Genomic DNA, 22,613 nt, shown 5'->3' on the forward strand with positions numbered 1-22,613 from the left:
TACTAATAATAACTTACAGTATAATACCACAAGGGTTTAAATTTATAAAACACTTTTTTAGCCTTTTCGGGTAACACTTTAATAACTGCACAATATTAAGCTTTATTAAATACTGAACTCATCAATTACAAAGGATATTTTCAACATGAATACTCATCAGTATGCAGTTTATGAACACAGTTTACCATATTTTTCTCATTAATAAAAAGCTAATTTGTTAAAGATTATTAAACACTGAAGCGGGGGGGGGTATATATTGTAGCGTCACGGAAGAGTTAGTGCTGCAAGGGGTTCTGGGTATTTGTTCTGTTGTGTTTATGTTGTGTTACGGTGCGGATGTTCTCCCGAAATGTGTTTTGTCATTCTTGTTTGGTGTGGGTTCACAGTGTGGCACATATTTGTAACAATGTTAAAGTTGTTTATACGTCCACCCTCAATGTGACCTGTATGGCTGTTGACCAAGTATGCCTTGCATTCACTTGTGGGTGTGAAAAGCCGTAAATATTATGTGACTGGGCCGGCACGCAAAGGCAGTGCCTTTAAGGTTTATTGGCGCTCTGTACTTCTCCTTACATCAGTGTACACAGCGGCATTTTAAGAAGTCATAAATTGTACTTTTTGAAACCGATAACGATAATTTCCGATATTACATTTTAAAGCATTTATCGGCCTATAATATCGGCAGTCCGATATTATTGGACATCTCTAATAAATATACAGTACATTTATATTTACATATACATACAGTACATATATATATATACATACATACATACACACACACATATATATATATATATATATATATATATTTATATATATATATATATATATATATATATATATATATATATATATATATATATATATATATATATATATATATATATATATATATATGTATATAAATAAATATATATATATATATATATTTATTTATATATATATATATAAATAAATATATATATATATATATATATATATATATAAATAAATATATATATATTTATTTATATATATATATATATATATATATATATATATATATATATATATATATATATATATATATATATATATATATATATATATATATATATATATATTTATATTTATTATGTTTTTTATTGTTTTATTTTTTTATTGATAATGACCTTTTCATTGTAGGACATGAAATTCCTTAAACTGAAGGTGCAGTGAAAAAGCTTGCCATGTTTGTTCCAATACCTCCGTCCATCCATCCATTTTCTACCGCTTGTCCCGTTTGGGGTTGCGGGGGGTGCTGGAGCTTATCTCAGCTGCATTCGGGCGGAAGGTTGGGTGGACCCTGGACAAGTCGCCACCTAATTGGCCTAATTCTAGAACATAATGTCAAGTGTGGCATCATTATCTAAAAATAAAGCAAATAAAGCTTTTTTTTTCTCTGATTTTTAATCATTATTTGTACTTTTACAATACATATCAGTGTTAGTGTGTCTTTAACAGGTTTTTGAGTGGTGAGCTTATACATTTCTGTTGTACACAACATGGGGTGGTTTAACATGTATGTGGTTCCATCCCACTACTACCTTGTAACATAAATAACAGATGCAGTCAAAAAATGTATATAAGAGTTACATTTTTGCAACCTATAACACACACAAAAAAATGTTAGGTCGATCCTACAGTAGCCTTATTTTTTTCAGCTTGCAAACTACAAATGTGTGCACCAGCTTGAGCAAAATATTAAGAAAAGTCACTTTGAAGAGATTTTCTACAAAACATTTACCAGACCGACCCTCTTTATTGTTCATCTGTCATCCACACAAAAACAGTCAGAACTTCCCTTCATTTAAACCACCATTTTCTTTGTAAAATATTTCAGAATATTATTGCGAACCCTTGATATTTTAAGGCCGTAAATAATAGGGTTGAGTAAAGGTGGGATCATGAGGAACTGGATGGCCATGAAGTTCCTCAAACTCTGATCCATGGACTCGGATCCGTACCGCGCGTACATGAGGTCAAAGAGCAAAGCCACAGTCACGTTCAGCAAACACAGCAGATGCGGCACACACGTCTGCGAGAACTTCTTCTTCCCCTCTTTGGACCTCAGGGCTAACTTAATCAGCTGGACGTAGGAACAGAAGATGAAAATATCGTATCCCAAGTAGAACATGGTAAAAGTGAAACCGACAGAACTGTTGGTTGTTATGGAAGTGCAGGAAAGTGTCAGGATGGACCAGTTCTCGCAGTACAGTTTCTGTATGTAGGAGCCGCACAGCTGCAGTTTGGAGGTCAATACCCATGTTATACCCTGGCTGAACAGAGGTACAAGTCTGGAGAAGGCCACCAAAAACACCACCCAAGTTTTAGTCATGACAGAGTGATACTCCAGCGGTCGACATATGGCCACGTATCGGTCGTAAGCCATCACGGCTAAAATGCTGAACTCTGTCGCTGCGTAGGAATAGATGACATAGAGCTGCAACAAACACCCGAAATAAGATATCATGTGGCTGTCAGACAAGAGATCATACAGGAATTTGGGGTAAAAAGCCGCCGTCCCATACAGTGCATTAACGCATAGATTGCACAGGAAAACGTACATGGGTTCATGGAGATTTTTCTCCAGTACGATGGTGACGATAAGGACGCCGTTGACCAGCAGAATCACACAGTAGCACAACAGCGTGGTGCAAAACAGAAGAAGTCGCAGCTTTGTCGTCATATGACTCAGTCCTGTTAGGTAAAAAAAAGTGAGCACCGTTACGTTTGACATCCTTTACCCATTCCGTGTATCAAGTATTCTCCGGGACTGGTTTCTTTGTCAGTGGTCTTGTTGACGGATCTAAAGATGAGGAGGACGAAGATGTCTCCGCCTGTCAAACCGGTCAAGTCTTTTTTATCCTTTACTGAACAGCGCAACGCTCCAATCAGCAGTCAGAGCCATTACATCATCAGAAACAAAGGACTATCTTTGTTATTCTTTTGAGGCTTTACTGAAAAAAAAATGCCTGAATTTTAATTTGAGAATTAATCTCATGACACAAATTACATAATTTGTTACTATTCTCTTCTAAAATATAAGTATTAATTTTACTGGTGTCCTACTTAGGGATGGGAACCGAATTCGGTAAATTTATAAGTACCGACCGAAGTCTGTCGGTACTAACAGGTACCGAGTCACGTCAAATCAAACGGCACTAAAAAGTAAGTGATTGTTTTATTATGTCTGTTGTCTCTCATGAAGCCTGCCGTGAGTAGTAGTGTTGTTGTTTAGATGTGAAAATAATCTGTGAAATTAATACGGCGTCGTTAACTTAAAATTAGCCAAATACTTAAATATTACATGTTATTATGAATTTGCCTGCAACTACCTTCCAAATATACTTACAGCATGTATATCAAACATTGATGGTGTTTTTAGAGCTCTTTATAGGCGGAATAGAACAACACCAATTATCTCTATTGTTAGCTGACTGTTGCTAGCGTTTATTTAACTCTAATCCTAAACTAGTTCGCTCTCTGTGATCACGGGGTCCCTAAAAAAAGTTTTGTGCTAGCGCTTATCATGACAATATTGCTAATAATATTAGAGCTGCAGCTATCGAATATTTTAGTAATCGAGTATTATATCGAATATCCCGATCGATTAATCGAGTAATCAAATAAATCATATATATATATACTGTATATATCTTTATATATATATATATATATATATATATATATTAGGGCTGCAACAACTAATCGATTATAAAAAAAATAGTTGGCGATTAATTTAGTCATCGATTCATTGGATCTATACTATGCGCATGCGCAGAGGCAATTTTTATTTTTTTAATATTCTCTTTTATCCGATCATTAATCGATTAATCAAAGTAATAATCGACACATTAATCGATTATCAAATTAATCGTTAGTTGCAGCCCTAATATATATATATATATATATATATATATATATATATATATATATATATATATATATATATATATATATATATATATATATATATATATATATATATATATATACTGTATATATACAGTATATATATATATATATTTATTTTGTCCTGTCCAGCTTCTCAGTCAAATCATATTGTTGATGTAGATGCCCATATCGGCTGTACAAATTGACTTTACAAAAGAGAAGTGTGGGATACTTCTCTTGTTGCCTTATTTGTATTTTGACTTTATTAAATGTATTATGTTATTATTTGGTGCAGCCGGGCTGGAGCAATATTTTAGCTTAATTAAGCTTTAATTATACATGTTAAGATGTGCCCTCAATTATTGCGTTTGGCCTAATTGTTTTTTTTCCCTAAACGCCTGTTTTCATTATTGAAGGCTGACACGCACAGCTGAAATGCGTCTGTGGTTGATTGTGCCAATTTGTGTGTGCTAATAAAAACAGGTGTGAGCTCACAGCCCTACGTGCTGTGTGGTGTGACCGCATAAACAAAGTTCTTGTCTCTCGTGCGTTTTTGATGATTATTGTACGGTGCCGTTTAAATTGTGGTTTCTCCACGCAAATCCGCTGAGCTGCCAACAATACATAATAAGACAAACCACTTAATAATGACCACAACAGTTTTACATTTTAAGAATGCAATACAGTTTATTGCATTCTTTGCATGCAAAATAGTTATTTTGCCATCATAACATGTTTGAGATGAAAACACATATATATAAAGTTAGTTCAAAATTAATATTCCCTGAGAAAGTTAAAATAAAACTGTATTCTTATTATCAAAAATAAAACAATAAGAACCGTTTTCATTATTCATCCATCCATTTTCTACCGCTTGTCCCTTTTTGTGGTCGCGGGGGTTGCTGGAGCCTATCTCAGCTGCATTCGGGCGGATGGCGGGGAACACATTATATCAAACATAAAAAATGGATTGGATATTGCCTTTAATACTGCATTTGAAATGTGCAACCAGTGGTGAGTCACCACCAAGCAAAAACCGCGCATGCTCAGAAAAGTAGCAACAGATTTACCGCCCGTCCGAGCACCCACTGGCAGAAATGTAGATCGGCGCCTATGCTATAGACCAGTGGTTCTTAACCTGGGTTCGATCGAACCCTAGGGGTTCGGTGAGTCGGGCTCAGGGGTTCGGCGGAGGTCAAGACACACCCAACTCATAGTGTAAATAAAAACTTCTCCCTATCGGGTGTATTACAGATACGGCAACAGCAGAAGTCCCACTGATTTGCAGGTGTGTAATTTGTTGTGGGTTTATGCACTGCAGTGTTTCCCATAAACTGCCAAGATACCTGTGGCTATGGGCGTGGTTAATAATGACATCATCGAGTCATTTGCATAATTTACTACAATAATATGATTTTCTCTAAAAAGGCTCAAAAAATGTATACTTACTAATTAATAATAACAGTTTTGTTTTAAACGTCCATCCATCCATCCATCCATCCATTTTACAATATAATTACAACACTTTATGTACATATTTATATACAGATATGAACGATAAGTTATTCACTGAAATATATTTATTAATTGTGGTTCTTACAAAAAATATATCTTATAAAATATAAAAGCTAAAATGTCTCTTAAAGCTCTGCCCCTTTAATTAGTGCATACTAAATAATGTAAGTTTAGCCCACTACTACAACCATATTATTTACCAGCAACATAAAGTGAAACAGAGGCACAGGTGTCCTGCCACAGTCAGTAACAAATAAACAGAAAACAGTAGTGGTCAAATACAAATAAGGCAACAAGAGAAGTATCCTACACTTCTCTTTTGTAAAGTAAATCTGAACAGCCTAGATGGGCATCTACATCAACTATATGATTTGTCTGAGAAGCTGGACAGGACAAAAAAAAAAGAGAAAAAAAAAGCCGAAAAATCTATTTGTGGCGGACGTAATTCTTTCGTGGCGGGCCGCCACAAATAAATTAATGTGTGGGAAACACTGCACTGTTGGTTTGTTCTTTGAACAAGGTGATGTTCATGCACAGTTCATTTTGTGCACCAGTAATAAAACATGGTAACACTTTAGTATAGGCAACATATTCACCATTAATTAGTTGCTTATTAACATGCAAATTAGTAACATATTGGCTCTTAACTAGTCATTATTAAGTACTTATTAATGCTTTAAACGGCATGGCCTCATTATAACCCTAACCCTCGAACCCTGGCCCTAACCCTCTAACCCTAACCCTAACCAAATAACTCTAAATTAAGTCTTTGTTACTTAGAATATGTTCCCCTTGTGTCCAAAAAACTTTAAATTAAGTCTTTGTTACTTAGAATATGTTCCCCATACTAAAGTGTAACCAAAAACATATAACTTTGTCTTGAATTTGAAAAAAAACATTTAATTGTTCACTAAAAAAGGGTTCGGTGAATGCGCATATGAAACTGGTGGGGTTCGGTACCTCCAACAAGGTTAAGAACCACTGCTATAGACTATAGTGTGTGAAAGTGCAAGTTATCCAAGTAGCATGTGGTTGCATGACTTGAATAACCCGAATAACTTTGCACGACTGCTTTCGCGTGGTTACTAATGAAAGGCTAATTGAACACGACAGCTCGGATAGCGTTGTTAGTTTTCAACACCTTTTGGCGGCATTTGATGACTTCGCGGGAGTGAGAGAACACATCCTGGTTAATAACATTTATTTTACTTTTGCGAGTTATGTCGGCGAAAAAGTTTACTAAACTCAAGCGTATTTAAAGGAGCGGTGTTGTGCAGTGCAGGGGGCGTATGATCTGACGTAAACACGCTGTGCAATACCTAAACAGTCCGTGTGAAACGTGAGCTTTGACTACTAAACGAGGCAAAATGCCGTAAAAAAAACCTAAACGTAACGACGCCTCTAGGCAGCAAAAATTCCTTGAATATTTATTGTAATCGATTTACTCGAGTTACTCGAGTAATCGTTTCAGCTAATGTTCATGTCACGAGCTGTAAATGGAATATTGCTAGCAGTTATTGGATATTTCATTTTATAGACACAATAGAGTGTTCACATTAGCTGCATTGTTAGCCACCTCGTATATGCTGTATTTTACAAATTAGAATGCATAAAAAAAGAACATATGTGTTTTTGTCTTACATAGGATTGTGAATGATAGGAAAAATACCAAAAGAAGTGCAGTTCCCCTTTAAATATTTGCAGAAACGTGAGGGGTTTGTTACAATTGCCTTCCTGTTTAATTTCTATCCCATATGGTACATTCAATGTTTTACTTTATATTAGAGATGTCCGATAATATCAGCCTGCCGATATTATCGGCCGATAAATGCTTTAAAATGTAATATCGGAAATTATCGGTATCGGTTTCAACATCCCGATTTTCCCGGGAGACTCGCGAATTTCAGTGCCCCTCCCGAAAATCTCCCGGGGCAACCATTCTACCGATTTCCACCCGGACAACATTATTGAGGGCCTCTACAACTGTCGTCACGTCCGCTTTTCCTCCATACAAACAGCGTGCCGGCCCAGTCAGGCTTTTACACACACATAAGTGAATGCCACGCATACTTGATCAACAGCCATACAGGTCACACTCAGGGTGACCATATAAACAACTTTAACACTGCTACAAATATGCGCCACACTGTGAACCCACACCAAACAAGAATGACAAACACATTTCGGGAGAACATCCGCACTGTAACACAACAGAACAAATACCCACAACCCCTTGCAGCACTAACTCTTCCGGGACGCTACAATATACACCCCCCGTTACCACCAAAGCCCAAAACTCAACCCCCCCCCCCCCGATAGTTGTAGTGGGTATCAGGATTATCTCAGGGAGAGCATGTCCCAAATTCCAAGCGGCTGTTTTGAGGCATGTTAAAAAAAATAATGCACTTTGTGACTTCAATAATTAATATGGCAGTGCCATGTTGGCACTTTTTTCCATAACTGGAGTTGAAGTTGTTCTCTTCTGTTGGAAAACCTTGTTTTTGATTGATTGATTGATTGATTGAAACTTGTACTAGTAGATTGCACAGTGCCGTGCATATTCCGTACAATTGACCACTAAATGGTAACACCCAAATACGTTTTTAACTTGTTTAAGTCGGGGTCCATGTTAATCAATTCATGGTAAAGTTACATTGTTTAATGCACCCAGCGGGGCATCACAACAAAATTAGGCATAATAATGTGTTAATTCCACGACTGTATATATCGGTATCGGTTGATATCGGAATCGGTAATTAAGAGTTGGACAATATCGGGATATCGGCAAAAAAGCCATTATCGGACATCTGTACTTTATATTTTATTGTAAAACTGTGCAATGTATTTCCTCTATACACTCTTTGTTCTTGTAAGACACTAATGAATGGTAAATATGACAACCCATTACAGCAAATTACAAGTTCTTTTGTTTTCATTGTCAGCCGTCATTCCCCTAAGGAACTCAGACTTCCTGTTTTTCTGGACAAGGTTTTGTGTTGTCACTATGATGTGCGTAGGGACTTTGGACAAACGTTTGTCTATGTGCTCCACAAGGGACGTGTGGTCCCAGGGCTACACACTGACAGTACATTGGTGTCATGGGGATAGTGGACTGATGACCCTGAGGTTTAATCATCATGTTTACACTGTGTTGGCCTGAGCCTCTGTGGCAGAGCATCACAACAGACGGGGAATTACATCAGCTAATCATCAAATCAATGCTGGAAAAAAACATGTTTGTCTCATTGAGGTATGTTTTGGTCTAAATGTCTCTGTTTAGACCAAATAAACTTTCATTAAAATGTGTGCATACCAAATAAATACATAAGCAAACGAGCTTATCTTATAATTTTGTGGTATTTCTGGTTGTAAATCTAATATACGGTATAACACAATAGTTTTTCATTGTACTTTTTTTTTTTATATGTCCTCAGATTGCTGTCCCACAAGGCTCTATATCTTTCCCAGCAAGCACAAGACATTGATATGTTGATAATACATACACGTCCTTTACAACTGACTTTGAAACAACATTGCAAAATAGCTGTATTTGTAAATTGATCCACGTTGTTGGTTGAGAAATGACCAAATTTCAATGGTCAAATCAACTTCAAAACCTGACATCGAATAAACATCGCCAAAAAGTATGTTGTTTCAACGTTGTACTTGTATTGTACAATTTTGGCTGGGTAATGACCAAAATTCAATGGTGAAATCAACATCAGAGAGAGCGATTCGGACCGAGAAAGCGACGATTACCCCATTAATTTGAGCGAGGATGAAAGATTTGTGGATGAGGAACGTGAGAGTGAAGGACTAGAGTGCAGTGCAGGACGTATCTTTTTTCGCTCTGACCGTAACTTAGGTACAAGGGCTCATTGGATTCCACACTTTCTCCTTTTTCTATTGTGGATCACGGATTTGTATTATAAACCACCTCGGATACTATATCCTCTTGAAAATGAGAGTCGGGAACGCGAAATGGACATTCACAGTGACTTTTATCTCCACGACAATACATCGGCGAAGCACTTTAGCTACGGAGCTAACGTGATAGCATCGTGCTTAAATGCAGATAGAAACAAAAGAAATAAGCCCCTGACTGGAAGGATAGACAGAAGATCAACAATACTACCAAACACTGGACCTGTAACCACACGGTTAATGCTGTCCAACCTGTCGAAGCCTAGCAATGCTGTTGCTTACGACGCCATTGCAGCTAACTTAGCTACGGGACCTTGACAGAGCTATGCTAAAAACATTGGTTGTGTTGCTGCAGCCAGCCGCTAATACACCAATCCCACCTACAGCTTTCTTCTTTGCAGTCTCCATTGTTCATTAAACAAATTGCAAAAGATTCACCAACACAGATGTCCAGAATACTGTGGAATTTTGCGATGAAAACAGAGCGGTTTGTATTGGGATACAATGTGTCCGAATACTTCCGCTTCAACCATTGACATCACACGCAAACGTCATCATACCTAGACGTTTTCAACCGGAAGTTTCCCGGGAAATTTAAAATTGCACTTTATAAGTTAACCCGGCCTATTGGCATGTGTTGCAATGTTAAGATTTCATCATTGATATATAAACTATCAGACTGCGTGGTCGCTAGTAGTGGGTTTCAGTAGGCCTTTAACAGAGCATTTTAGGTCATTGGGTAGCATTGTAGACATATCTTCATTCGGACTACAACTGCCGCGTGGAAAATGTGAAAAAAAATGCCTGATTCGTGTAGAGGTTTCCTGGAAAACCTCCACCATGTATAAAGACTAGGGCTGCAACAACTAATCGATTAAATCGATTAAAATCGATTATAAAAATAGTTGCCGATTAATTTAGTCATCGATTCGTTGGATCTATGCTATGCGCATGCGCAGAGGCTTTTTAAAAAAAAAAATTTTTATTTTTTAAATTTTTTTAAATAAACCTTTATTTATAAACTGCAACATGTACAAACAGCTGAGAAACAATAATCAAAATAAGTATGGTGCCAGTATGCTGGGTTTTTTCAATAAAATACTTGAAAGGACAGAAATGTAGTTTGTCTCTTTTATCCGATTATTAATCGATTAATCGAAGTAATAATCGACAGATTAATCGATTATCAAATTAATCGTTAGTTGCAGCCCTAATAAAGACGTCAGCTGACATCACATGTTTGTAAACAACACAAGTTAAGGCAAATCTCCAACCACTGTTTGGAACAAGGCACAATATTTTTTATTATGAATAGTTTTGAAATCTACTTTTTGGCACTTATGGAATCCCAAATACCGGTACACAAAAACAAGTACCAACAGGCCAGAAAAGTGGGCTTGCATTAGAGCTGAAACGATTCCTCGGATAATTCGAGTAATTCGAATACAATATATATTCGAGGAATCTTCGCTGCCTCGAGGCGTCGTAAATTATTTTTTTACGGCATTTTGCCTCGTTTAATAAACATTAGTCAAAGCTCACGTTTCGCACGGACTGTTTAGGTATTGCGCAGCGTGTTTACGTCACAGATCATACGCCCCCAGCACTGCACAACACCCGTCTTTTAAATACGCTTGAGTTTAGAAAACATTTTCGCCGACATAACTCGCAATGGCAGACGCCGCAGAAAGCAGTGGACAAGAGCCATAGCAAAACGAGGGAATTAAAAAGCGACGAAAGTTGTCTAAGGTGTGGGAACACCTCACACTAAAATCGAAGGAAAATGCAGTAGTATGCAAACATTGCAAAGTGGAGCTACCACAACAGCACAAGTTCGATGCTGCAGCACTTGTTGAAAGCATCCGATTTGAGGGACGTCCGGAGGCGAGGTAAGTCCTCTATAATCAAATGTAAACGCAAAAGTTGTGTTAGTAAAATAAATGTTATTAACCAGGATGTGTTTCTCTCACTCCCGCGAAGTCATCAAAAGGTGTTTAAAACTAACTGCTATCCGAGCTGTCGTGTTCGATTAGCCTTTCATTAGTAACCACGCAAAAGTAATTGTGCAAAGTTATTCAGGTTATTCAAGTCATGCAACCACATGCTACTTGAATAGCTTGCACTTTCACACACTATAGTCTCTGTAGAATGTAAGAGTTCCAAGTCCTTGTTCACAGTGGTAGCACTTATGTGCCAAGATCCTGTCAGGCATATTGGTTGTGAATATGAAGTTGCACATTTCAAACGCACGACCTAATCCACTTTTTATGTTTGATATAATGAAAATTGTTCTTGTTGTTTTATTTTTAATACTAAGAATATATTTGTATTTTAACTTTCTCAGCAAATATTAATTTTGCACTAATTTTATATATATTTATTTTCATCTCAAACATGTTATGATGGCAAAATGAAATTTGATTACTATTTTGCATGCAATGAACTGTATTGCATTTTTAAAATTTAAAACTGTTGTCCTTATTAAGTTGTTTGTCTTTTTATATTGTTTATGTATTGTTGGCAGGTTGAAAACAGCTCAGCGGATTTGCGTGGAGAAACCAACGTTTAAACGGTACTGTATAATAATCATCAAAAACGCACGAAAGACAAGAACTTTGTTTATGCGGTCACACCACACAGCACATAGGACACATTTTAGCTGTGCGTGTCAGCCTTCAATAATGAAAACCGGCATTTAGGAAATAAAAGACAATTAAGCCAAACGCAATAATTGAGGGCACATCTTAACATGTATAATTAAACCTTAATTAAGCAAAAATATGATTTATTCGATTACTCGATTAATCGATCGGGATATTCGATAGAATACTCGATTACTAAAATATTCGATAGCTGCAGCTTTTTGTATTGTTTCAGTTTCACAAATTCTTCAGTAAATTCACCAAAACGTCACCGTGGAGTTATTGAGTCTGTAAAACGGATTGGAGAGCTAGCTTCTGTAGCTAGTGGGTCCATGACGATGACTTGTTTTTTTTTAATCAGCCATTTTACTGCCGTGTAACAGACACCGTTTGAAAACAGTTAAGGTATGTAAATAAACATTTATCTTTCTGTGTAAATAACTCATTTCGCAACGAATATATCTGCGGCTTATAGTCCGAAGTGGTTAATATATGGAAAAATAACAATTTAGTGGGTTTGGCTAATATACCGGTGCGCTTTATCGTCCGGAAAATACGGCAAATCAAAAAAATTTACAGATAATACATGTGATCGGTATCAGCCAGTCACACTCATGGATGATCGGTAGGGGTGTAACGGTACGTGTATTTGTATTGAACCGTTTCGGTACGGGGGTTTCGGTTCGGTGCGGAGGTGTACCAAACGACTTTCCACACGGACATATTAAGTAGCATACTGCACGTTGTGTAAACAATACTCAAAATGCCGGACGTTTGAGGCATTTAAGAAACTCCGCCCGGACAGCCCCGCAAAAAGGACATGTCCGGTGAAAAGAGGACGTATGGTCAGTCTATCCTAGCCCGGTCGCAGCTAGCATGTTAGCAAAAGAGGACATGTCCGGTGAAACCGATCGCTGCTAGCATGCTAGCAGCGTCGAATACACATTAACCGTGTATTTACATGACCGGGCTAGGATAGACTGACCATACGTCCTCTTTTCACCGGACATGTCCTCTTTTGCGGCGCTGTCAGGGCAGAGTTTCTTAAATGCCTCAAATGTCTGGCATTTTGAGTTAGGGTTGGGTGTATTTTCAATGTACGTTCAGGGTTAAGAAGGGGTTAAAAACAAAACAAATTGTGCGTGCAGCAGCATTGGTGAGGGAGGGGCAGAGACAGAGAGAGCGAGAGAGTTATGATAAACGCGCATGCGTCGCCAGGCTCTGCTTTTTATCCATTGATTTATCAGATTTTATTTTTTATTATCCATAGCAGGGGTGTCAAAAGTGTGCCCCGGAGGCCATTTGCGGCCCACAGCTAATGTATTAAAGGCCCACGGCACATTCTTAAAATACTACTAAAAAAAACATAACAAAAGTTAAATAAAAAAGCTTAAAGGCCTACTGAAAGCCACTAATACCGACCACGCAGTCTGATAGTTTATATATCAATGATGAAATCTTAACATTGCACCACATGCCAATACGGCCGGGTTAACTTATAAAGTGCAATTTTAAATTTCCCGGGGAACTTCCGGTTCAAAACGCCTTTGGAGGATGACGTATGTGCGTGACGTCGCGAGGTCCACGGAAGTGTTTGGACCCTTTTGGACACAATACACAGAGCTCTGTTTTCTTCGACAAAATTCCACAGTCTGTGTTGGTGAATCTTTTGCAATTTGTTCAATGAACAATGGAGGCTGCAAAGAAGAACGTTGTAGGTGGGATCGGTGTATGCGGCTGGCTGTAGCAACACAACAAGGAGGACTTTGTTGGATAGCAGACGCGCTAGCGGCGAACTCACCTTGACTTCCTACGTCTCCGGGCCGCCGACCGCATCGTCGATCGCTGGAACGCAGGTGAGCACGGGTGTTGATGAGCAGAGGAGGGCTGGCTGGCTTAGGTGGAGCGCTAATGTTTTTATCATAGCTCTGACGAGGTCCCGTTGTTAAGTTAGCGTCGTTAGCAACAGCATTGCTAGGCTTCGACAGGCGTCGAATACACATTAACCGTGTATTTACATGTCCAGTGTTTGGTTCGGTGTCTCCTGATAGTAGTATTGTTGATTTTCTGTCTATCCTTCCAGTCAGAGATTTATTTATTTTGTTTCTATCTGCATTTGAGACAGATGCTATCACGTTAGCTCATGCTAAAGAGCTTCGTCGATGTATTGTCGTGGAGATAAAAGTCACTGTTAATGTCCATTTCGCCTTCTCGACTCTCATTTTCAAGAGGATATAGTATCCGAGGTGGTTTAGAATACAAATCCGTGATCCACAATAGAAAAAGGAGAGAGTGTGGAATCCAATGAGCCAGCTTGTACCTAAGTTACGGTCAGAGCGAAAAAAGATATCTCTTGAACTGCATCCTAGTCCGTCACTCTAACGTTCCTCATCCACGAATCTTTCATCCTCGCTCAAATTGATGGGGTAATCGTCACTTTCTCGCTCCTAATATCTCTCGCTCCATTGTAAGCAACAGGGAATTGTGAGCAGCACTACCGCTTGTGACGTCACGCTACTTCCAGTAGGGGCAAGGTTTTTTTTATCAGCGAGCAAAAGTTGCGAACTTTATCGTCAATTTTCTCTACTAAATCCTTTCAGCAAAAATATGGCAATATCGCGAAATGATCAAGTATGACACATAGAATGGATCTGCTATTCCCGTTTAAATAAAAAAAATTCATTTCAGTAGGCCTTCAAAGGTTAAATGTAATTTAGAAAAAGTTGCAATGTTGACTAATAAAACAAAGCTGTTTTTTTTTCTTTCAAACGGTCATTGCTCAAAACATAATAGTGAATCAAAATCAATGTTATCATGAATTATTGACCTATCCAAGGTTCCGATTACTTCACATCAAATATTCCACTAAGAAAAATATTTTTGGTGGAAGATTTTGCAAATTTGGTAAATAAATAACCCAAATATTTATATTTTGTTGTTTTCTTACTGTACCGAAAATGAACCGAACCGTGACCTCTAAACCGAGGTACACTACCGTTCAAAAGTTTGGGGTCCCCCAAACAATTTTGTGGAATAGCCTTCATTTCTAAGAACAAGAATAGACTGTCGAGTTTCAGATGAAAGTTCTCTTTTTCTGGCCATTTTGAGCGTTTAATTGACCCCACAAATGTGATGCTCCAGAAACTCAATCTGCTCAAAGGAAGGTCAGTTTTGTAGCTTCTGTAACGAGCTAAACTGTTTTCAGATGTGTGAACATGATTGCACAAGGGTTTTCTAATCATCAATTAGCCTTCTGAGCCAATGAGCAAACACATTGTACCATTAGAACACTGGACTGATAGTTGCTGGAAATGGGCCTCTATACACCTATGTAGATATTGCACCAAAAAACCAGACATTTGCAGCTAGAATAGTCATTTACCACATTAGCAATGTATAGAGTGTACTTCTTTAAAGTTAAGACTAGTTTAAAGTTATCTTCATTGAAAAATAAGGACATTTTAATGTGACCCCAAACTTTTGAACGGTAGTGTACGTACCGAACCGAAATTTTTGTGTACCGTTACACCCCTAATGATCGGTATCAAATTTGGCAGCATAAGTAACGTCGGATTTGACCACATACAAAAGAGGCCTGGGTCAGATTTGAAATAAATTGAATTATACCGTTCGCCGTGACATGAAAAAAAAAAATCAAGATACATTTCATTTTGTGGCCAATGAGAAGTCTTAGTTGTCAGAAGGAGTTACTTGACTTTTAATTGGTTTGCTGAGGCTCTGGTTCGATCCGCCCTACTGGTCCTCACTTCCATAAAAGTCCGGCTGTGGCTGTTGTAGAGCTGACTGGGCGGGGGGGATGCAGGAGCCACCAGGAGCGCTCTACCTTGAGGTGTGGAGGACGTCCGGCTATGCGATTCACGTTGTTCTTGTTTTCACTCAGAGGTGTGCTATATTTGTGGTGAATTTGCCAAAATAACAATGTCAATGTTGTCTTCCTTCTCATCCAGCTTTCACATGTTCCTCTCAGGTGATCATCTCACTCATCTTCATCCTTTCTTTTATACGCCTTGCATTCTTTTACAATTGTAAAGTGTAACTGTCATTGACACCGGAATGGAGAACTCAAGCGAGATTGCGTTCTTTGTCCTGAGCGCCTACTTCCACATGGGACAGATACGATACTTGTATTTTGTGCTATTGCTGCTGTGGTACTGTTCCATATGTGTGGCCAACACCGCTCTCATCGTGGTGATATTTGTGGACAGGAGGCTGCACGAGCCCATGTACATGCTGCTTTGTAACCTGCTGGTGAACGAGATCAGCGGCAGCACGTCTCTGTATCCTCTCATGCTCTCGCAGATGTTGTCGGAGCTCCACCGCGTGCCCGCGTCGTGGTGTTTCCTGCAGATGTTTTACATCTACACGTCCGCCGCCGTGGAGTTTTGCAGCCTGGCGGCCATGGCTTACGACCGCTACGTCTCCATCTGCAACCCCCTGCGTTACAACGCCACCATGACCACGGGGAGAGTGGCCGTCATCGTTCTGCTCGTCTGGTTGTATTCCTTGTCTATGTACGTGATATCCTTCGTGTTTGTCGTCAATGTGAAACTTTGTGGCAACGTCATCAACAAGGTGTTTTGCGACCACCAATTAATAGCTGAACTGGCATGTTCGGTTTCAGTTATCAACAGTGTAATTGAACTTCTTTTTGTCATTATGGTCTTCGTCTTCCCGTTTGCTCTGGTCGTGGTGTCCTACGTGGAGATCCTCGTGGTTTGCTTCAGTACCTCCAAAGAGAACAAGCTGAAAGCCATCACCACCTGCACCCCGCACATTTTTTCCATGTCGAACATGTTTGTCGGCGCAACTTTGACCGTTTGCGAGAGCAAGATCGAAGGTATCCTTTTACCTGACAGAGTGCGTGTTTTCTTTTCCATATATCTGCTCATTTGCCAACCAATGCTCACCCCTTTTATTTACGGTTTGAAACTGCCCAAGATAAGACAATCGTGTAAAAGACTTCTATGGCGCAAAAAAGTATTTTTCTGGCAAGAATCTCATTAATACAGCGCCAACTTAATATTCCAATACGACTGTTGTCTGTCTGGTTGTATCACCGATTACTTCTCCTAAGGCCCTTTAGGATGGTGATGCTGAGTTTGTGCAGACCTTACCTCAAGAGTTGAATAGAATTTCCCCGTCTCGTCATCTCCTTTCAACACCAGACGAATGACAATACGACTTGCTGTAAATATAAATAAAACACATTACGAAGGTAATTAAATTTATTCTGGTTCCAATTACAAATATACTCTTGTCAACCGAATTCAAAAGCTGCTTTAAAAGGATCAAATATTTAATCATAATAGGTTGTTTTGATTGACAATTGTGTTTGCCATTGTAGCTGTACAATACTTTGTGATGGCATAGAAATTCATTGTGTTTCTATTTGGGTTAGTCCAGTGCAACCTAGCTCACAACTACATTTTTTTAACGGCCCCCAGCCAATTTGAAAATTACGATTACAAAAAAAAACATTAAAATTGGAATGAAAGAGCAAACCGAATAAAACCGAAACAAATAACACAAAGCTACCATGTAAGAAGTTTCCTACTTCAAAACAGTCATTGCTGAAATAATAATACAAACTTATAACCAACAGATAGATCTGAAGTAGAGCTAGAGATATAAGCGTTGAGGTAAAAATAATATATATTGATAAATGACACATTTTTAACACTTTTATTCTTTTGGATCCCTGAGGCCTTTAGTCTGTTTTGTTTTTTAAACTGTCGTCATTGCTCCAAAAATAATAATGAATAAAAATAAATGTTGTTATGAATTATTGACCTATGTAAGGCACCAATTACTTCACATCAAATATTCAATTTTGAAAAATGTTTTGGGGAAAATATTAAATATTGTGTGTTTTTGCCATAAAAAAAAAAAATTATTTGGGAAAAAAAAAGGATATTAAACATTTAAAAAATAAACGTTATGGCAACGGATAGATCTGAAGTTGATGTAGGTATTTAAGCATTGAGGTAAAAATAAGATATATTGATATATGATGTATTTTTAACACTTATGAATGGGGGTCTTTTGGATCACGAGGCCTTTAGTCTGTTTGTTTTTTAAAACTATCTTTGCTTATAAAATAATAATGAATCCAAATAAATGTTGTTATGAATTATTGACCTATGTAAGGCTCCAATTACTTCACATTAAATATTCCATTTTGAAAAGTGTTTCGGGGAAAATATTTCATATATTGTGTTTTTTCCATAAAAAATTGGGTTTTGTTTGAAAAAAACATTTTTAAAAAATTAAGTGAGTGGGGGTCTTTTGGATCATTAGGCCTTAAGTTATTTCTTTTAAACTGTCATTGCTCATACATTTTAATAATAATGAATCAAAATAAATGTTATGAATAACTGACCCATGTAAGGCTCCAATTACTTCACATCAAATATTCAATTTTGAAAAAATGTTTTAGGGAAAATATTGCATATTTTGTGTTTTTGCCATAAAAATATGTTTTCTTTGAAAAAAAGGGGTATAAAACACAGGTCCGTATACTGCCCGCCCGCGTCCAAAATTAATAAAAATAAAAATAAATTTAAAAATTGTTTTTTATTTTTTTTAATCTGTCATTTTCTAATACATTTTCTACCGCTTGTTACTCTCGGGGTCTCTGAGCCGATCAGGAAAATCTTATTGTCTAAAAATGCCAAATTATTTTAACCCAATGCAGGCCCTTAGTCAAAAAGTTATAGATATAAGATATATTGATACAAGATGTATTTGTAACACTTATGAGTGGCGGTCTTTTGGATCCCCGAGGCCTTTTGTCTGTTTTTTTTTTTTTTATCTGTCATTGCTCATAAAATAATAATGAATCAAAATAAATGTTGGTATGAATTATTGACCTATGTAAGGCTCCAATTTATTCACATCAAATATTCAATTTTGAAAAATGTCTTGGGGAAAATATTGCATATTTTGTTGTGTTTTTGCCATAAAAAATGGGTTTTCTTTGAAAAAAAAGGGTATAAAACATTTTACAAATAAACGTTATGGCAATGTATAGATCTGAAGTTGATCCAGGGATTTAAGCGTTGAGGTAAAAATAAGATATATTTATATATGATGTATTTTTAACACTTATGAATGGGGGTCTTTTGGATCCCAGAGGCCTTTAGTCTGTTTTGGTTTTTTTAAACTATCTTTGCTTATAAAATAATAATGAATCCAAATAAATGTTGTTATGAATTATTGACCTATGAAAGGCTCCAATTACTTCACATTAAATATTCAATTTTGAAAAGTGTTTCGGGGAAAATATTTCATATATTGTGTTTTTTCCATAAAAAATTGGGTTTTGTTTGAAAAAAACTTTTTTTTTAAATTAACTTTATAGCAACGGATCGATCTGAAGTTTATCTAGGGATTTAAGCGTTGAGGTAAAAATAAGATATAGTGATATATGATGTATTTTTAACACTTATGAGTGGGGGTCTTTTGGATCTCTGAGGCCTTTAGTTTGTTTTGTTTTAATCTGTCATTGCTCATAAAATGTTAGAATAATCATGTTTAAATTATCACACAACTCTTATGCTTAAGGGCCGTTGCTATAGTTATTATCAATTGTGCTGAAGTTGTACTTTTCTATCTGTGCAAAGGGACAACTTGCAATCCAAAGATTGCGAGTCGTCTCGTATCAGTGTTTGTGTCCAGACTCGGCCTGCTGACTGCCAAGGCCGAACATCGAGTACCGTGACGCAGACAAAGCAGAGACAGGGCGATATCACGAGTGTCAGAACATTTGCATTTCTGAATAATCATATATTGTGTCTAACTGGGGCTGCTGAAATTACCCCCCTTCCTTCAGCAGCAGCCTCAGTAACCAGAGACCTCCCAAATAAATAGAGGAGCACGTGGGAACTGGACCTTGGAGCGTAGGTTGGATCTGTAACTACCGTAATTTCCGGACTATAAGCCGCTACTTTTTCCCCTCGTTCTGGTCCCTGCGGCTTATACAAGGGTGCGGCTTATATACGGCCTGTTCTTCTCCGATTTCGGTGGTTTTAGTACACAGGAGGAAGACGATGACACAATGATTAAAGACTGACTTTTCATATACCGGTAGGCTGGTTATTTTGATAACGTACAGGCGAGCACTTTGTATTACTTTGCACCGTTGTATTATTTGTACTCTGCACGAATGCTGTTCGCCATGTCAAAGATGTGAAAGTTTGATTGAATGATTGAAAGATTTATTGTTACTAAATGGGACGCTTCGCGTTCCCAAACAGTCATTTCTGTCCCGACAATCCCCTCCGTGGTAGCAGGAACCCCTATATACTACGCTAATTACACATCAAAACCCTGCGGCTTATAGTCGGGTGCGGCTTATATATGGAGCAATCTGTATTTTCCCCTAAATTTAGCTGGTGCGGCTTATAGTCAGGTGCGGCTTATAGTCCAGAAATTACGGTAAGTGTACAGCCCAATACGTCTCTCCTCATTGAGCCAAATTGAACTCTGTCTCTGCATGATTCCTTGCTTCTTGTCTGTTTAATAGATGACATCAGTGTTTGAACCTGACATAATATAAGAATGAATAATATAATAATGACTCAAAATAAATGTTGTTATGAATTATTGACTTATGTAAGGCTCCAATTACTTCACATCAAATATTTAATTTTGAAAAATGTTTTGGGGAAAATATTGCATATTTTGTGCTTTTGCCATAAAAAAAAACACACACAACACAACACATACTTTACACGCTGACACCTACCATAACACGTTCACTTATATTTCGTCATTTCAAGTTTGTTTACTTGCTGTGTTTATGAGGAGTCACCATTTGAACCCAATTAAAAAGAATATAGAGTATGTGTAGCAATTGATAAAGTAACTAGAATATAATAATAAACTATAATTTCATTTGGTGTGAGAGGAGTAGTTTTAGACTGGTTAAGAAGTTATTTAGATAATAGACAAGAGTTTGTGGATTTTGTGGGTAATACATCTGAACAAATGAGGATTGAATGAGGAATTCCACAAGGTTCGGTTTTGGGACCAAAATTGTTTATTTTATATATTAATGATATATGTGAGGTATCAAAGTTATTGAAATGTGTATTATTTGCGGACGACACCAACTTTTATAGTTTGGGATACAACTTAAAAGCGTTATCAAACATTATTGAACAGGACATGATTAAACTTAAGAGATGGTTTGATGTCAATAAATTATCATTAAATGTAAAAAAAACAAAGTTTATGATTTTTTGTAAAAGGGAGGAAACGATCAAACTGTCAATAGATGGAATTGATATTGAAAGGGTTTCTAAACTTAGATTTTTAGGAGTGATACTGGATGACGGTCTGACATGGAAATCTCATATTGCACATGTACGGAAAAATATGTCTAAGAGTATTTTTATATTAAACAAGGTAAACTGTGTGGAAGTGTGGGGGAACACATATAAGAGTAACATAAAGGCATTGTATCAACTACAGAAAAGAGCTATAAGGATTATTTATAAAATAGATTACTTAGAACACACTAACATATTATTTATTAATTCTGGTTTATTGAAACTACAGGAGCTAGTAAAATTACAGACATTATGTGTCATGTTTAAGGCTAAAAGTAAAACATTACCAGCAAATTTACAAAAAATGTTTGTCATCACTTCTGAGAATGAAGAGCATAGAAGAAAAGGTCATTTCCAACATCAGTATTCAAGGACAACTTTAAAACAAATGTGTATATCAGTGGTGGGGGTTAAACGATGGAATTCTCTTTACAATGAGATAAAAGATTGTAGAAATATATTCCAATTGAAAAAAATATATAAAGACAGAACAATACGATCATATGGACAGCCATAAGTGTTTACATTTTGCTTTATATTTATTATTTTTTGCCTGGTTTTGTATCATCCCGTGAGGTGTATATTACCTTTTTTTGTTCGGTTTGTACTTCATGAAGTTTTGCACTTGTGTTTTTTGTGTGTTTTCATTATATTTGGATGTATTTGTTTGGTTTGTATGATATCCATTAAGTAAGACTACGTATTATGTTGAAGGGGCCAGGAAAATATACGATTTTTCTTCATCCTGCTCCTTCTCAGGCATTGGTGTGTAAATGTATGATTGTATAATTGAGGTATAATTATCTATCGATCAAAGATGCACATCAATGAAGGAGATAAATACAAAATGAATGAATGAACACTTATAATACAGTGTAGTTGTACACCAAGTCACCAACTAAATTTTATAATAAACGTATCATATTTCAGCCTATTTTTTTACCATTTTTAATAATGAGTTATGACAATTAATGTACTAAAAAAACAGCATTTCATATTCCAACATGTTAGCTTAGCTAGCTAAGTTGGTCTCAACAAGGCCTCACTCTATTCCCTGTGAATCTAAAATGACTTCAGTTTTGTTGACTTTTCTACTCACCAAGTGTTTTGTGAAGACTGCTGAATAAATTGCGTCGCTCTTTTTCATTATTTAAACGTCGAGTTTTTGAATGTTCAGTTTCGGCTAAAGCCTTGTCTTTTTCCAGGCTAGGTCACGTGACTTACGTGCACGTTCTCCTCAACGTGCTCGTACCCGCTTGTT

At 37.0% G+C, this 22,613-nt stretch overlaps 2 protein-coding genes across 3 annotated transcripts; one reads left to right on the forward strand and one right to left on the reverse strand.

Moving 5' to 3' along the window:
* Positions 1-1,499: 1,499 nt before the first annotated feature.
* LOC133663214 (olfactory receptor 6N1-like) lies at positions 1,500-22,574 on the reverse strand. 2 transcript variants are annotated; one of them, XM_062067512.1, is made up of 3 exons: positions 22,452-22,574; positions 17,135-17,205; positions 1,500-2,721 (listed from the first exon to the last, which is right to left on the reverse strand). In XM_062067512.1, the coding sequence occupies exon 3, from the start codon at positions 2,708-2,710 to the stop codon at positions 1,832-1,834; it is 879 nt and encodes a 292-aa protein (XP_061923496.1). In that variant the 5' UTR covers positions 2,711-2,721; positions 17,135-17,205; positions 22,452-22,574; the 3' UTR covers positions 1,500-1,831. The 2 variants fall into 2 exon arrangements, with proteins under 2 accessions (XP_061923496.1, XP_061923495.1); XM_062067511.1 differs by lacking the exons at positions 17,135-17,205; positions 22,452-22,574 and having other exon boundaries at positions 1,500-2,761.
* LOC133663716 (olfactory receptor 2F1-like) lies at positions 16,074-17,024 on the forward strand. Its single transcript, XM_062068399.1, has one exon. The coding sequence runs from the start codon at positions 16,074-16,076 to the stop codon at positions 17,022-17,024; it is 951 nt and encodes a 316-aa protein (XP_061924383.1).
* Positions 22,575-22,613: the final 39 nt, after the last annotated feature.

The sequence above is a fragment of the Entelurus aequoreus genome, linkage group LG13 (assembly GCF_033978785.1).
Source record: "Entelurus aequoreus isolate RoL-2023_Sb linkage group LG13, RoL_Eaeq_v1.1, whole genome shotgun sequence".
NCBI classification, from domain to species: domain Eukaryota; kingdom Metazoa; phylum Chordata; class Actinopteri; order Syngnathiformes; family Syngnathidae; genus Entelurus; species Entelurus aequoreus.

Bases quoted from the DNA above. Each gene is read 5' to 3' on its own strand.
- LOC133663214 (XM_062067511.1), bottom strand. From the start codon at position 2,761: ATGTCAAACGTAACGGTGCTCACTTTTTTTTACCTAACAGGACTGAGT.
- LOC133663716 (XM_062068399.1), top strand. From the start codon at position 16,074: ATGGAGAACTCAAGCGAGATTGCGTTCTTTGTCCTGAGCGCCTACTTC.